The sequence below is a fragment of the Heterodontus francisci genome, chromosome 4 (genome assembly GCF_036365525.1).
Source record: "Heterodontus francisci isolate sHetFra1 chromosome 4, sHetFra1.hap1, whole genome shotgun sequence".
Taxonomy (NCBI): domain Eukaryota; kingdom Metazoa; phylum Chordata; class Chondrichthyes; order Heterodontiformes; family Heterodontidae; genus Heterodontus; species Heterodontus francisci.
Window position 1 is genome coordinate 38,284,810 of NC_090374.1, and position 16,223 is coordinate 38,301,032.

Consider the following 16,223-nt stretch of genomic DNA (forward strand, 5'->3'; position numbering starts at 1 on the left):
TAACATCTAACCGTCCTGGATCATAGCAAGTTGCTTACTGGAGAATATATGGAGTTCCTAACATATTCTCCCATCATCTCAGTAGATGGGAAAGAACTGTACTGTTAGACCACAGTATACAGGTTAAGACTACAGTCCAACTTTATCTAAAGATTATTGCATACAAAAGCAGAGAAATACAAGGTATAATTCAGCACATAATAAAACTTGGAAGCACATGCAAAGAATGCTTGGTGATTAGAATGAAGATTCTGCAACAAGATGTACAAGCTGTAACGGTGAAAACCTCACTATTGTTCCAAGGAAAGCAATGATACAAAACAAAGAAAAGCACAGGAGCAGGCCATTCGGCCCTCCAAGCCTACGCCGATCTTGATGCCTGCCTAAACTAAGACCTTCTGCACTTTCGGGGCCCATATCCCTCTATTCCCTTCCTATTCATATATTTGTCAAGATGTCTCTTAAACGTCGCTATCGTATCTGCTTCCACCACCTCCCCTGGCAGCAAGTTCCAGGCACTCACCACCCTCTGTGTAAAAAAACTTGCTTCGCACATCCCCTCTAAACTTTGCCCCTCGCACCTTAAACCTATGTCCCCTAGTAACGGACTCTTCCACCCTGGGAAAAAGCTTCTGACTATCCACTCTGTCTATGCCGCTCATAACTTTGTAAACCTCTATCATGTCGCCCCTCCACCTCCGTCGTTCCAGTGAAAACAATCCGAGTTTATCCAACCTCTCCTCATAGCTAATGCCTTCCAGACCAGGCAACATCCTGGTAAACTTCCTCTGTACCCTCTCCAAAGCCTCCACGTCCTTCTGGTAGTGTGGCGACCAGAATTGCACGCAATATTCTAAGTGTGGCCTAACTAAGGTTCTGTACAGCTGCAACATGACTTGCCAATTTTTATACTCTTATAGAGATTAAATTGTCTTACCATTGTATTTTGTTACCATCAACATTAATGTAACTACTAAACATTAAATGGCATAGTATGATTTTTAAAAAAGGCTTTAGAGATCTCTAGCCAATATACAACAACAACTACTATACTGCCTTTAATGTTGTAAAACATCCTAAGATTCTTTATAGGACTGTCGTCAGACAAAAATTGAATAACCAAAGGAAGGAGACAGTAGTACAGGTGACCAAAAGTTTGATGAAAGAGGTAAGTTTTAAGGAATGTCTTAGAAGCAGAGGGGTTGAGAGAAGTAATTCCATAAACTTAGCACAGCCACCAATAACATAGTAAAAAAAATGGGGGATGGACCGGAGTTGGAAGAGGATGATGAGATGCGGAGCAGCCACGGAAGTGTTTGAACATAAGATTTTTTTAAATTAACCCCTCAATGTAGCATCAGCTGGGGCCTAGTTGGTAGCATTCTCGCCTCTGCATCAAAAAATTCCAGGTTCATGTCTCAAACCAGGACTTAAGCACAAAAATCAAAGCTGACATTCCAGTGCAGTATGGAGGGAGTGCTGCATTGTTGGAGTTGCTGTCTTTCAGATAAGGCATTGAACTAAGGCCCCGTCTGCCCTCCTAGATGGCTGTGAAAGATCCCATGGCCCTTTTCGAAGAAAAGCCAGGGGAGTTATCCCTGGAGTTCTGGCTAATATTTATTATTCAATCTCACAAAAAGCAGATTATCTGAACATTATCACATTGCTGTTTGTGGGAGCTTGCTGTGTGCAAATTGGCTGCTGCGTTTCTTGCATTACAAAAGTGACTACGCTTCAAAAGTACTTGGTTGGCTGTAAAGCCTTTTGAGACATCCAGTGGTCATGAAAAGTATATAAATGCTGGTCTTTAGGTCAGCAAGAACAGGGACTTGGTGTGACTTAGGATATGGACAGCTGAGGTTTGGATGAGGTTACGTTTATGGAGGATAAAAGATAAAGCAGAGCTTTTGAATATTCTGGGATAAATGTAACAAAAGTACGGATTAGGATTTCAGCAACACATGGGCTGAGGCAAGGGCGGAAACAAGCCATGTGCATGCTTGCCTTCATTGGTCGGGGCATAGAGTATAAAAATTGGCAAGTCATGCTGCAGCTGTACAGAGCTTTAGTTAGGCCACGCTTGGAATATTGCGTGCAATTCTGGTCGCCACACTACCAGAAGGACGTGGAGGCTTTGGAGAGGGTGCAGAAGAGGTTTACCAGGATGTTGCCTGGTCTGGAGGGCATTAGCTATGAAGAGAGGTTGGATAACCTCGGATTGTTTTCACTGGAACGACGGAGGTGGAGGGGTGACATGATGGAGGTTTACAAAGTTATGAGCGGCATGGACAGAGTGGATAGTCAGAAGCTTTTTCCCAGGGTGGAAGAGTCAGTTACTAGGGAACACAGGTTTAAGGTGAGAGGGGCAAAGGTTAGAGGGGATGTGCGAGGCAAGTTCTTTACACAGAGGGTGGTGAGTGCCTGGAACTTGCTGCCGGGTGAGGTGGTGGAAGCAGGTGCGATAATGACGTTTAAGAGGCATCTTGACAAATACATGAATAGGATGGGAATAGCGGAATACGGTCCCCGGAAGTGCAGAAGGTTTTAGTTTAGGCAGGCATCAAGATCGGCGCAGGCTTGGAGGGCCAAGTGGCCTGTTCCTGTGCTGTACTGTTCTTTGTATCTTTGTATCTTTGGTGGAGGTGATATGGGATCAGATAGAATACCAAGGTTCCAAACAATCTGGTTCAGCCTGAGACTGTGGTCAGGGAGGGAGATAGGGAATGGCTTTTGTGGTGAGGTGAGGGACAAACATGATGAATTTACTTTTCCCGTTTTATTTCATTACTCAAGTAGAGACTGTCTTATGTAAAACAGGAGAGGTGGCCCTCCTTTCACCACAACACTACTGCAGCTGTTGATTTGCTCAACCACTTTGCCACTATTGGCTTTGATGCCCTCATACCCAGCAAAACATTCATTGTTCCCCAACCATCGAAGTTGTGTACCAGATCCACGCAAGTTGAGAGGCACAGACTTAGTCACCTGTTGCCAGATCTGGCTCGACCACATCAAGCTCTATCAGATTTCATGATACTCTGCTAAAACTATTCATTACTTTAGGATCTTACTGAAGAAAAAAGATAACCCCTGGCTTATTTTTTCCCCTGCCTAGACTGTGGAGTATCACCAAAATAAATTATCCATTCAGTTGCCTCTACTGCTTCCTCCTTCTTGCCATGAAATAAAACCTCCCCAGAGACCCCGTTCTAGCTTTCAACCCCTATCTTTCTCCTACCTCCTCCATTCCATCCCAATCCATCAATGAACCCACTTCCTGCTTCCTCAACCCCATTCCTATTGAACTGCTGGCCACCCTACTTCCATTCCTGGCCCCCCTCCTCTTCAGGAATCATCTCCTTCCCTGCCCCCCCCCCCCCCCCACCCTTTTAAAAATATAGTTGTGAAAAAATTCCACCCTCAAGCCCTATGTGCTTGCAAACTACCACCCCATCAACCTCCATTTCTTCAAAAAAAAACCTGAACATGTTACAAAAGCAAATTACTGTGCAGGCTGGAAAGCTGAAATAGAAACATAAAGTGCTGCAAATACTCAGCAGGTCTGGCAGCATCTGTGTAGAGATGAAAGCAATTGATGACCTTTCTTTGGAACATATTGCACACCTCTCCTGCACCTTTATGTTTGATTTCTCCCATCAGTTTTCTTCCCATCTGACCTTAACCTAAGAAACAAATCACATTCTCTGCGATTGTGGTACATTATCCCCAAACCAGAGCTGCTCCTCCCACACCTGTACCATCATCTTAGGAGTCTCCTCAGAATCTATGTTTTCCCCCTTTTCCATATCTACATGGTGTCCCTTGGTGACATCATCTGAAAACATGGAGTTCACTTCCACCTGTATGCTAATAGCAATAAACTCTATCTCTCCCCCACCTCTTGATTCCTTCACTGACTATGCTATCTAATAGTCCATCTTAGATGAGCTACAATTTCTTTCAGCTAGATATTGGAAAGGTGATGTATCCGGGGGACATCCGACCACCTCTGAAGAGGAGGAGAGGACCTCAGAGGATGCAGTGACACATCCTTTCCCTGCGCCAAGCACCAGCTCAGATACAGTCACCTCGGTTGGGCTAATAGCACATTCAGATTCAATGTCACAACCCGTTTCTAACACCGCACAAAGTGCCGGACCAGCTGCCAGAGGCAATTTCGGCCAATGCCTCCGGCACTTGGAGGGCTGTGGGAGGCCAGGCTAGTGCCGAGCCCCATGCTAATGATGAGCCTCTGAGGTCATCCATTTGGCAGCAGGTGCAGCGTGAGGTGTGTGGAGATCTGGCGGAGTTACCAGAGACGATGCGTGCTCTGGCTCGGACTCTGGAGGTGTCATTCCAGGCTATGAGTTCCACACATTCCCTGTCATCTAAGTGAGTGACTTCCTCCATTGACAGACTGATGACTGCTGTGGAAAGCCAGCTCCAGCAGGTCACCCAATGCCTGCCGGAGATGCGCAGAGACTTGCAGACCATCACAGTGTCAGTGAGCTCCATGTATCAGTGGCAATGTGAGAGAGGAACAAGGCACCTGGGGTCTCCTCCAGGTGCTCATCCCTCTCAGATAAGCAGGGAGGCCCAAATGAACCTCGAAATGGCACAGGATCAACAGCAGTCTATATCTGGGGGCTTCTCTCAGGGCACTTCTGATACAATGGCTTCTTGGCCCCTCTGTCACTGACAGCATCTCAGAATCCCAGGATGGCAGAGGGTGGTCCTGAGACTGTTCAGGGTCACCTCAACAGGCAGGGGCCCTTACAACCTCAGGCAGCCAGAGGACACCCGCCAAGGTCACCCCAAGCCCTGGGGCATCCTGATCAACTACCTGCCTCTGCCGTAACTGGTAGCGAAGGGGAAGTGACACGTGTGAGCACTCAGAAATTATTTAAGAAATCACAGTAACTGCACTTAGGTTTTACTGGTGTGATTTTGATTCATGTTAATTTATGCGCTACTTCCCACAAACTTTATTAAATTTCTTCTTTGGCTTATTTATGTCTCAAATAACTGATGATATTTGAGGCCAACCTTTTCTTCTGCATGAGATGGAGACTTGAAGCAGGTGCCTCCATGGACCATGGTGTGTTCGAGGGAAAGGTGAACCATAGCAGCTGAGATTAGTGCCTGCAGGTGGGTGCTTTTTGGGTTCCAGCAGATGTGAATTCCTGAATTTAGATTGATATGTTAGTTGCTGGCAGACTGCATGGGTCATGAACCTCAGCTCAGGTGAAACGCCGGAGTATTAGAGCCTCCCAAGCCTCCCTTGCACCCAACTCCTGCAAACCTCCAACTGCTTCCCCCAGATGTTCAGGTGCTGCACCCCCTCCTCCTCCTCCTCCTCAATTCCTTCGCCCTCTTCGTCTGAGGATGCCTCATGCTGAACAATGTCCTCAGCATCCAGGGCCTCCCCCCTCTGCAGCACCAGGTTACGTAAGACACAGCAGACAACTACAATGCAAAATACCCTTGCTGGTGACTACTGAAGGGCACCACCTGACAATCCAGGCACCTAAATCTCATCTTCAGAAGACCTATGGTCTGCTCAATAGTGACTCTGGAGGTCGCACGGCTCGCATTGGACTGTTCCTCTGCTTCATTCCGTGGATTCCTCACAGGTGTCATCAGCCATCTCTTCAGCGGGTAACCCCTGACGCAAGTATCCCTCCTTGCAGGCACTCGGGAGCTGAAAAGCGTTAGCACCTGGGAGTTGCAGAGAATGAATGTGTCATGACTGCTTCTTGGATAACAAGCACACATCTGCAATATACTTTTACCATAGTCACAGACAAGTTACACATTCAGTGAGTGAAATCCCTTTTGATTAATGAAGGCCCCTGGCTGACCTGCAGGAGCTCTGATGGCCACATGTGTGCAGTCAATCACTCCTTGGACTATGGGGAAACACAGCAATGGACTGAAGCCTCTAGCTCTCTCGGCCTGACTGGTCGAATCAGTCTTGAACTTTGAACTGCTTGGCCCACCTGAATATGGCATCAGTTACCACCCTTATGCAGTGCTGAGCAGATGATTGTGAGATACCGCACATATTTCCGTGTGGGTTTCGGCCGGGTGCTCCGGTTTCCTCCCACAGCCAAAGACTTGCGGGTTGATAGGTAAATTGGCCATTGTAAATTGCCCCTAGTGTAGGTAGGTGGTAGGAGAATTGAGGGAAGGTGGGGATGTGGTAGGGAATATGAGATTAATGTAGGATTAGTATAATGGGTGGTTGATGGTCGGCACAGACTCGGTGGGCTGAAGGGCCTGTTTCAGTGCTGTATCTCTCTATGACTCCATCTCCTGCGGAAGCCTGGATTGAGCCTGATGCATAGAAGTTCAGAGCGACTGTGACCTTTAGACCGGCATTGGATTGCCACCCACGCAGTTTGATGTGACCTTCGCTGCCATCATCTCATACAGATATGTCACAGTCTCTCGGGACAGGCGCAGTCTTCTGTGACACTGGCACTCTGACATCTGCAGGAAGCTCAGCCGCTGCCGGTACACCCTGCCTGCCGGGTAGACTCGTCTCCTCACAGGTGTTTGCTCCCGGTGCACTCTGTGGCCTTCTGCCCCTCCCCCATAACCAGGCTGCAGTTGGCCAGCAGATCGCCGATTTCCCTGGCCACTTGTCCCTCTGTCCCTCCTTGTGGTGTTCTCTTCCTCGCTAGAGGACCCTCCTCCAGAGTGGACAATCCCCTAGGCAGCAGAGTCCCAAAGATGTATTGGGGACTGCTTTTTGCTGCCTGTTGCAAGGACAGACACTCGCAACCCCCCTCCCCTACCTGAGATAAATCACAGATGTTGTGGTCCCCTACCAGGAATATTACTCACTCAGGTGAGCCCCAACCTTGGAATTTACTGATAAATACAACACACAAAACAGAAAATTCAAGTACCTCTAACTCCTTCAGAGACGCAGCGGTTGCTGCTCATTTAAAGCTGCTGGGTCTGTGACCTACCCCACCGCCATGTGACCCATGTGCAGAACGGAAAATGGAATGGGTGATGTAACATCATTGTCAGTTGGCTTTTTAATCACTTCAATTGGCTGTCAATTGCCTTAAGTCAGACAGCGAGTGGCGTCCCCACCTCGCCCACCGTCTGCGAGCGTAAAATGGCAATCTGGTGTAGTGACGTTGGGGACCCGTTTCAACGTCATCGCCCGCCATTTTTTGCTGCAGCTCCCTTCAACGATGCCCGATTTGAGAAGGTAAGATTCCAGCCGAGGTGTCAACCTGGTGCTGCTATAAAACAGGACTAGCATGATTAACAGCAGAAGCAGCATGCAATAGACAGCTAAGCAATCCCACAACCAATGGATCAGATCAAAGCTCTGGAGTCCCACCACATCGAGTAGTGAATGGTGGCGGACAATTAAACAACTAATCGGAGAAGGTGGCTCTACAAATATCCCCATCCTCAATGATGGGGGAGCCCAGCACATCATGACAAAAGATAAGGCTGAAGCATTTGCGACCATCTTCAGCCAGAAGTGCCGAGTGGATGATCTATCTCGGCCTCCTCCTGAGGTCCCCAACATCACAGATGCCAGTCTTTGATAATCAATTCGATTCACTGTACATGATATCAAGATATGACTGAAGGCACTGGATACTGCAAAAGCTATGGACCCTGACAACATTCCGGCAATAGTGCTGAATAGTGCAACAGAACTTGTCGTGCCCCTAGCCAAGCTGTTCCAGTACAGCTACAACATTGACATCTACCCAACAATGTGGAAAATTGCTAAAAGATGTCCTGTACACAAAAAGCAGGACAAATCCAATCCGGCCAATTACCACCCCATCAGTCTACTCTCCATCATCAGCAAAGTGATGGAAGGGGTCATCGGCAGTGCTATCAAGCAGCACTTGCTCAGCAATAACCTGCTCACTCACGCTCAGTTTGGGTTCTGCCAGGGCCACTCAGCTCCTGACCTCATTACAGCCTTGGTCCAAACATGGACAAAAGAGCTGAACTCAAGAGGTGAGTTGAGAGTGACTGCCCTTGACATCAAAGCAGTATTTGACCGAGTATGGCATCATACCCGAACAAAACTGGAGTCAGTGAGAATCGGGGGAAAATGCCACTGGTTGAAGTCATACCTAGCAGAAAGGAAGATGGTTGTGGTTGTTAGAGGCCAATTATCTCAGCCCCATGACATCACTGCAGGAGTTCCTCAGGGTAGTGTTGTAGGCCCAACCATCTTCAGCTGCTTCATCAATGACCTTCCCTCCATCATAAAGTCAGAATGGGATGTTCGCTGATAATTGTATGATGTTCAGTACCATTTGCAATTCCTTGGATGCTGAATCAGTCCATGTCCATATGCAGCAAGACCAGGACAATATTTAGGCTTGGGCTGATAAGTGGCAAGCAACATTCGCACTGCACAAGTACCAGGCAATGACCATCTCCAACAAGAGAGAATCTAACCATCTCCCCATGACATTCAACAGCATTAGCATCACTGAATCCCCCACTATCAACATCCTGGGGGTTACCATTGACCAGAAACTGAACTGGACCACCCACATAAATACTGTGGCTACAAGAGCAGGTCAGAGGCTAGGAATCCTGCGGCAAGTATTCCAACTCTTGACTCCCCAAAGCCTGTCCACCACCTATAAGGCACAAATCAGGAGAGTGATGGAATACTCTCCACTTGCCTCAATGAGTCCAGCTCCAACAACACTCAGGAAGCTCGACACCATCCAGGACAAAGCAGCCCGCTTGATTAGCACCCCATCCACCACCTTCAATTCTCTCTACCACTGACACACAGTGGGAGCAGTCTACACAATAAACAAGATGCACTGCATGTCCTTTAGGGAAGGAAATCTGCTGTCCTTACCTGGTTTGGTCAGCATGTGACTGCAGACCCACAGCAATGTGGTTGACTCTTAAATAAAAACAAAATACTGCGCATGCTGGAAATCTGAAATAAAAACAAGAAATGCTGGAAATACTCAGCAGGTCTGGCAGCATCTGTGGAGAGAGAAGCAGAGTTAACGTTTCGGGTCAGTGACCCTTCTTCAGAACTCTTAACTGCCCTCTGAAACGACCTAACAAGTGAATTGTCAAGGGCAATTAGGGATGGGCGACAAATGCTGGCCTTGCCGGTGACACTCACATTCCCATCAAAGAATTTAAAAAAACAACTCACCACGCCTCCTTAGACAGCACCTTCCAATCCCTGACCTCTTTCACATAGAAGGACAAGGGTAGAAAACGCATGGGAACACCACCACCTGCAAGTGCCCCTCCAAGCCACACACTATCCTGACTTGGAAATATATCGCCGTTCCTTCACTGTCATTGGATCAAAATCTCTCTAACAGCATTGTGGGCGTACCTGCACCAGATGGACTACAGCAGTTCAAGAAGGCAGCTCATTACTGACCTCTCAAGGGCAATTAGGGATTGGCAACAAATGCTGGTCTTGCCAGCGATGCCCACATTCCCGTGAAAGAATAAAAAAAAAACTTAATGCCCATTTGCATGGAATGTGCAATGTGTAGTTTAACCTTTTTTATGCGTTTGTTGGTTTTAATCATGAGTACTTTACTCCCTTGGTTACTGAATGGTGGTAAATGTTAAGTAAATATACATGTGAAGCACAGTTACCTATACAGTGAAAGTGTATGTATTTCCTCTGAAATGTGCATGTTGTTAAATTAATGTTGCCATCGGAACACCTATGGCTGGTCAGCAATTTCTATTGGACAACACTGATGTAGCCAAATGATGCCCAACTTCACCCTTCCAATATTCACCTTTAGTTCCATGGCTGTCACTTACTATCCAACATCAAATCTGTAGCTTAACATTGGCATTATTATCCTGTTGATCTCCATCACAAACTTCATGCCTTGGTCCCATTCTCATTCCTGGATGTTTGATGAAGCTCAATCCAGTGGTGTGCATCCTTGTGATTCTGCTTGACTCTGAGCTGAGCTTCAAACCCACATCCAGACAATTATAAATACCACCTATTTCCACCAATGTACTATTACCTGCTTCTGTCCCAATCCCACCACCACTTCTGCTGAAATCTTCATTCATGCCTTTGTCAATTCCAGATTCAACTTTTCAAATGCATTCCTTGCCAGCTTCCAGCTCCCTTTATGAACTCTCTCCTCATCCTGAATTCCATCACCTGCTTTCTATCCTGTACAAAGTCCTGCTTGCTTATCATCCCAGTCTTTATTAACCTCCATTGGTTCTTCAACTCTCAGCACTCTGACTTCAAAATCCTTGGGCAGAGAAATGGCAGATGGAGTTCAATCAGGGCAAATGCGAGGTGATGCATTTTGGAAGATCCAATTCAAGAGTGAACTATACAGTAAATGGAAAAGTCCTGGGGAAAATTGATGTCCAGAGAGATTTGGGTGTTCAGGTCCACTGTTCCCTGAAGGTGGCAGCGCAGGTAAATAGAGTGGTCAAGAAGGCATACGGCATGCTTTCCTTCATCGGACAGGGCATTGAGTACAAGAGTTGGCAGGTCATGTTACAGTTGTATAGGACTTTGGTTCGGCCACATTTGGAATACTGCGTACAGTTCTGGTCGCCACATTATCAAAAGGATGTGGATGCTTTGGAGAGGGTGCAGAGGAGGTTCACCAGGATGTTGCCTGGTATGGAGGGCGCTAGCTATGAAGAGAGGTTGAGTAGATTAGGATTATTTTCATTAGAAAGACGGAGGTTGAGGGGGGACCTGATTGAGGTGTACAAAATCATGAGAGGTATAGACAGGGTGGATAGCAAGAGGCTTTTTCCCAGAGTGGGGGATTCAATTACTAGGGGACACGAGTTCAAAGTGAAAGGGGAAAAGTTTAGGGGGGATATGCGTGGAAAGTTCTTTACGCAGAGGGTGGTGGGCACCTGGAACGCATTGCCAGCGGAGGTGGTAGATGCGGGCACGATGGAGTCTTTTAAGATGTATCTAGACAGATACATGAATGGGCAGGAAGAAAAGAGATACAGAACCTTAGAAAATAGGCGACATGTTTAGAGAGAGGATCTGGATCGGCGCAGGCTTGGAGGGCCGAAGGGCCTGTTCCTGTGCTGTAATTATCTTTGTTCTTTGTATAAAGCCCTTCCTTGCTCCACCCTATCTATTTAATCCTCTCCAGCCTTATGCCTTAGCTCACACTTGCTGGTCTGCTGTGTTTCCTCCCGCTCACCTCTTCCCCTCCCTTCTTCCTCTCCCCTCACCCTCCTCCTCTCACCTTCCTCCCCCTTCCTTCCCTCTCACCCCTTCCCCTCCCCTTCAGGCCTAGGCAGCTGAAAGCATGGCCATGGTGGATCAATTCAAATTGGGGTGCTCATTAGGCCAGAATTAGATGAACTATCTCAGAGTTTGTGGGGCTGAAGGAGATTACAGAGACAGGGAGGTGGGAGGCCATGGAGGTATTTGGAAACAAGGTTGCAAATCTTAAAATTGAGGCACTGCTTGACTGGGAACCAATGTAGGTCAGCGAGCACAGGGGTAATGGGTGAAGGGGACTTGGTGAGAGTTAAAGCAGCAGCGTTTTGGATGTCCTCAAGTTTACAGAGGGTAGAATGTGGGAATCCAGCCAGGAGTGTGTTGGAATAGCCAAGTGTAGAGCTAACAAAGGCACGAATGAGGGTTTTAGCAGTAGATGAGCTGAGGCAGAGGTGGAATCGGAGGTGCTATGGAGGTGGAAATTGGTGGCCTTAGCGATGGGGTAGATATGTGGTTGGAAGCTCATCTCGGAGTCAAATATGACACCACTGTTGTGAGCAGATTTGTTTAATCTCAGAATGTTGCCAAGGAGAAGGATGGTGTTCGTAGTGAGGGAATGGTGTTGGTAGTGCAGGCCCAAGACAATGGTGTCAGTCTTCCCAATATTTAATTGGAGGTTGCAATGTATTTGTCTAACATGCAGAAGAAATTTCTGCTTATCCACTATTGGCTGTCGAACAAGCAGTCTTATAATTTAACAACAGTGGAGGAGTCAAGCCAGGTGGTAGTGAGGTAGAGCCGGGTGTTGTCAGTGTACATGTGACAACTGTTTTCGGATGATGTCACCGAGGGACAGCATGTAAATGAGAAATAGGAGGGAAAGATCCTTGGGGGGGGGGGGGGGGGACGGACACCAGAGGTAACGATGCAGGAGTGGGAAGAGAAGCCATTGCAAGTGATCACCCTCCAGTGAAACGCGCATGGATATTTTACAATGTTAAAAGGCGCTGTATAAATGCAAGTTGTTGTTGGTATAAATACCATACCTGCGAACTTGGGGTAAGCAATGCAATGGGAGATTGGCTGGGTAATTACAGTAAGATGATGGAGGTGATTACGTAGGAAGTACTTCGTGGGGGGAATACAAATCCAGAATCAAGAGTTATACAACCTCAACAATTCCACGTGCGCACGTGGATTTCAGCAGTGTCATAAGATATGCATTGTGAAAGTCTTTGAGTTGCTGTAGGTAGTTGTTATTAGCATTTCAGTTTCTGAAAAAAAGCACTAATTATTAACGTTGTCTTTGTTTCCGGAGGTATATTTGGACTCGAAGTGTTTAGTCTTTTCATGACTTGTTGGAAGTGGCGATAACTCCGGAAGGGTCACGTTTTGCAAAGGTGGACATGCAGGATTATGATGAGTTGACTTCTTTCCTGGGAGAATGGGGTCCCTTCCAGAAAACGATGTTCTTCATGCTGAGCCTTATCATTATCCCAAACGGCTATACTAGTCTCTCCATGGTGTTTGTGGCAGACACCCCTCAGCACCGCTGCCGCCTGTCAAACTCTTCAAATGTAGTTATTGGAGGAAAGTCCTCTGTTAACCTCAGTTTACGGCTGCCCATGGAGGAACTGGACGGTGAGCAAGTGTACAGTAAGTGCACCAAATACAAAACCTATGTAGGAGACGGTTTCAATGACACAACACGTGGAATAGAGCCCTGTACAGATGGTTGGGTGTACAGCACAGACAGATACATCTCTACTATTGTCAGTGAGGTAAGACATTTCAATATCTTTTTAAATTTACTAATCGATCTGCCATGGGATTTTACTTAATAAGCCAAAGTGGGTTTAGAAGACCAGCAGTGTTCTGCAAATTGGTATTATTTTGGACCTTGATTTATTAGTGCTATGGGGAGATGTGGGATTTGATACTGGAATGGGGTCCAGTGATTAAAATATTGTTTTAAAGAGAGGCTCAGAGTCCCTGGAGCTGCTGGGAAGAGGTAGGGGATCTTTGTGATATATATATTTGTGATTTGAAAATGTTGGAAAAAGAATTTGGGACACTGGGAAGGAGATTCAATATCTGAGTATTGTGAGGTTATGGGATGAAGGAGCATTGGGAATGTGATCTAGAGACTTGTGACCACATAAAAGGAGATTTGTGTGATTTTGATAAAAGCAAAATACTGCAGATGTTGGAAATCTGAACTAAAAAAAAAAGTGCTGGAAATATACAGCCGGTCTGGCAGCATCTGTGGAGACAGAAACAGAGTTAATGTTTCAGGTCTGTGACTGATTAGTTCTGATGAAAGGTCACACACCTGAAGTGTTAACTCTGTTTCTGTCTCCATGGATGCTACTAGACCTGCTGAGTATTTCCAGCACTTTTTTTCTGTTTTTATGTGATATAGAATTAGGTAGGGAAGGTTGAACAGGAAAATCCTAGGGTGCAGCAAGACTTGGGATATAGGGTGGGGTTTTGAGTGTAAAATTTTCTACCAATTAAACTTAATTGGAGAATCACATGCCAAGGGTGTGCAGCTGCATGATGTGAACTGGTGTTGTTAATGAGTTTCTTGAGTAATCCAGTCTTCAGTAAACATAATTTTCCACAAACAACTATTGCCTCATAAAACACTTCATTTATAGTTTTATGCAGTTTCCAAGTTTTATATCAAAGCTTGTATGGTTTGAGGTTTTTAAAAAGAATATAAGCAATCAAAGGCAATGAAAGTTAAGTTTAAAAAAAAATCAATTAACAAAGAATCTGCAATAGCTGCTGTTACTGTTTTTGTATGCTGCCTCTTTTTCTGCAAGGAGCCTGTAACAGATCGTAATAGATTTATGTAAATTGATATGCCTGAAGTAAGTTTTGAGAGCTCAGCATATATGTACTCGTGCTTGTGTTGAGCTCTTTTCCCACTAGCTTAAATTTAAAATGGCTAGAGAATGTGGGTGGGTGCATCTCTGCTTTCTGAGCATTTAATTCAACTTCAGGAAATTTTTAAAAAAATGCCCATGTTTCTTAAAAAAAAAAATCATTTACTGGGATATGGGTACTGCTGGCAAAGCCAGCGTTTTTTGCCTATTCCCTCTTTGCCCTTGAAAGTAGTGGTGGGATGCTGCTTTGAACCACTACAGTCTGTGTTGTGAAGGTGTTTCCATAATGCTGTTGGGTAGGAAGTTGTAGGATTTTGAGCTAGTGATGGTATGGAACTGCAGTAGATGTGCAAGTTAGGACAATGTGTGATTTGAAGGGGAACTTGCAGGTGATGGTGTTCCCATGCCCCTGCTGCCCTGGTCCTTCTGGGTGCTGGAGGTTATGGATTTGGGAGATGCTGCTGAAGGAGCCCTGGAACTATTCCAGTGCATTGTGTAGTTGGTATTCAGTCGCCACGGATGGATGCTGGATGCTTAGGCCAGTGCTGATCAACTGGACCACTTTGTCCTGAATAATTTTTGAATGTTGCAACTGTATGACATTTATGTAGCTGTTATCTGGTCCAGTTGAGTTTCTGGTCAATGGTCGCCCCCCCAGGGGTGAAGGGGATTAAACAATGGTCAAAGACGAATGGTTGAGCTCTCTTTTGCCAGCGATAGTCGTTGCCTGGCACTTGCTTGCTATGGATGGGATTTGCCATTTAACAGAACAAACCTTGATGGTGTCCTGGTTCCATGTGGTAAGGACTGCTTCATGATCTGAGAAATTTTGAATGGAAGTCAAACCTGTTTAATCATCAGCAAATAACTCCATTGGCCTTTGTGATGGAGGGGAGGCCATTAATGAAGCAGCTGTGGATAGTTAGGCCTAGAATGCTATCCTCAAGGACTCTTGCAGCAATATCTTGGGGATCAGATAATTGGCCCCAACACCCACAAGCATCTTCCTTTTGTGCTCAATAAATCTGGAATTAAAAGCTAGTCTGATGGTGACCATGAAACCATTGTTGATTGTTGTAAAAACCCATCTGGTTCACTAATGTCCTTTAGGGAAGGAAATTTGCTGGCCTTACCTGGTCTGGCCTACATGTGACTCCAGACCCACAGCAATGTAGTTAATTCTTACATGCCCTCTGAAATGGCCTAGCAAACCACTCAGTTTAAGGGCAATTAGGGATGGACAACAAATGCTGGCCCAGTCAGAGATGCCCACATGCCACAAACGAATAAAAAAAAAAGTGATGTCCCTTTTACTATTACTTGGCATAACAGCCTTGTTCTCTTATTTGTGGAGTGGTTAGTAAAACGTATGGAATCTTGGGCTTTATAAATAGAGACATTGAGTACAAAAGCAGGGAAGTTGTGCTGAACCTTTTATAAAGCTCTGGTTCAACCACAACTGGAGTTCTGTGTCTAGTTCTGGCCACCACACTTTAGGAAGGATGTGGGGATATAGAGGAGATTTACCAGAATGGTTCCATGGATTGAGGATTTTAATTAGAAGGCTAGGTTGGAAAAGCTGGGTTTGTTCTCCTTGGAACATATCTGACTGAGGGGAGATTTAATAGAAGTGTACAAGATTATGACAGGCTTAGATAAGTTAGACACAGAAAAATTGTTTCCATTAACAAATGGTGCAAGGATTAGGAGGCACAGATTGAAGGTTTTGGGCAAATGCCATAGGGGAATATGAGGAAGCTTTTTATTTACACAGTGGCTGGTAATGACCTGGAACTCGTTGCCAACAAGGATGGGGAAAGTGGAGTTGATTGATGACTTCAAGAGGAAAAGGGATGGCTACCTGAGAGAAATAGACTTGCAAGGCTATGGGAGTGGGACTGACTGCATAATAAAAAAAACTCCATGGAGAGCTGGCTCGATGGGCCAAATGGCCTCCTTGTGTGCCGTAAATGACTCTATAAAAAAAATTCTTAACTCAGTGCAAGTTTTTATTTTAATTGGTTCCAGGAAAATGTAAGACTTTGTGATTTGCAGATATACTACTAGCAAATCTCGGGTGGTACAAAATCATAGGCTACACTGTT

The 16,223-nt window shown here is 45.8% G+C and overlaps 1 protein-coding gene across 1 annotated transcript in view; it reads left to right on the forward strand.

Annotated features, from left to right (window-relative positions):
- Positions 1–12,633: 12,633 nt before the first annotated feature.
- Positions 12,634–16,223, forward strand: part of LOC137368788 (organic cation/carnitine transporter 2-like) — a 97,776-nt gene continuing 94,186 nt past the window's right edge. The window contains exon 1 of the mRNA XM_068028992.1: positions 12,634–13,008. Within this exon, the coding sequence (XP_067885093.1) occupies positions 12,634–13,008 (375 nt within the window). The remainder of the gene's footprint in view (positions 13,009–16,223) is intronic.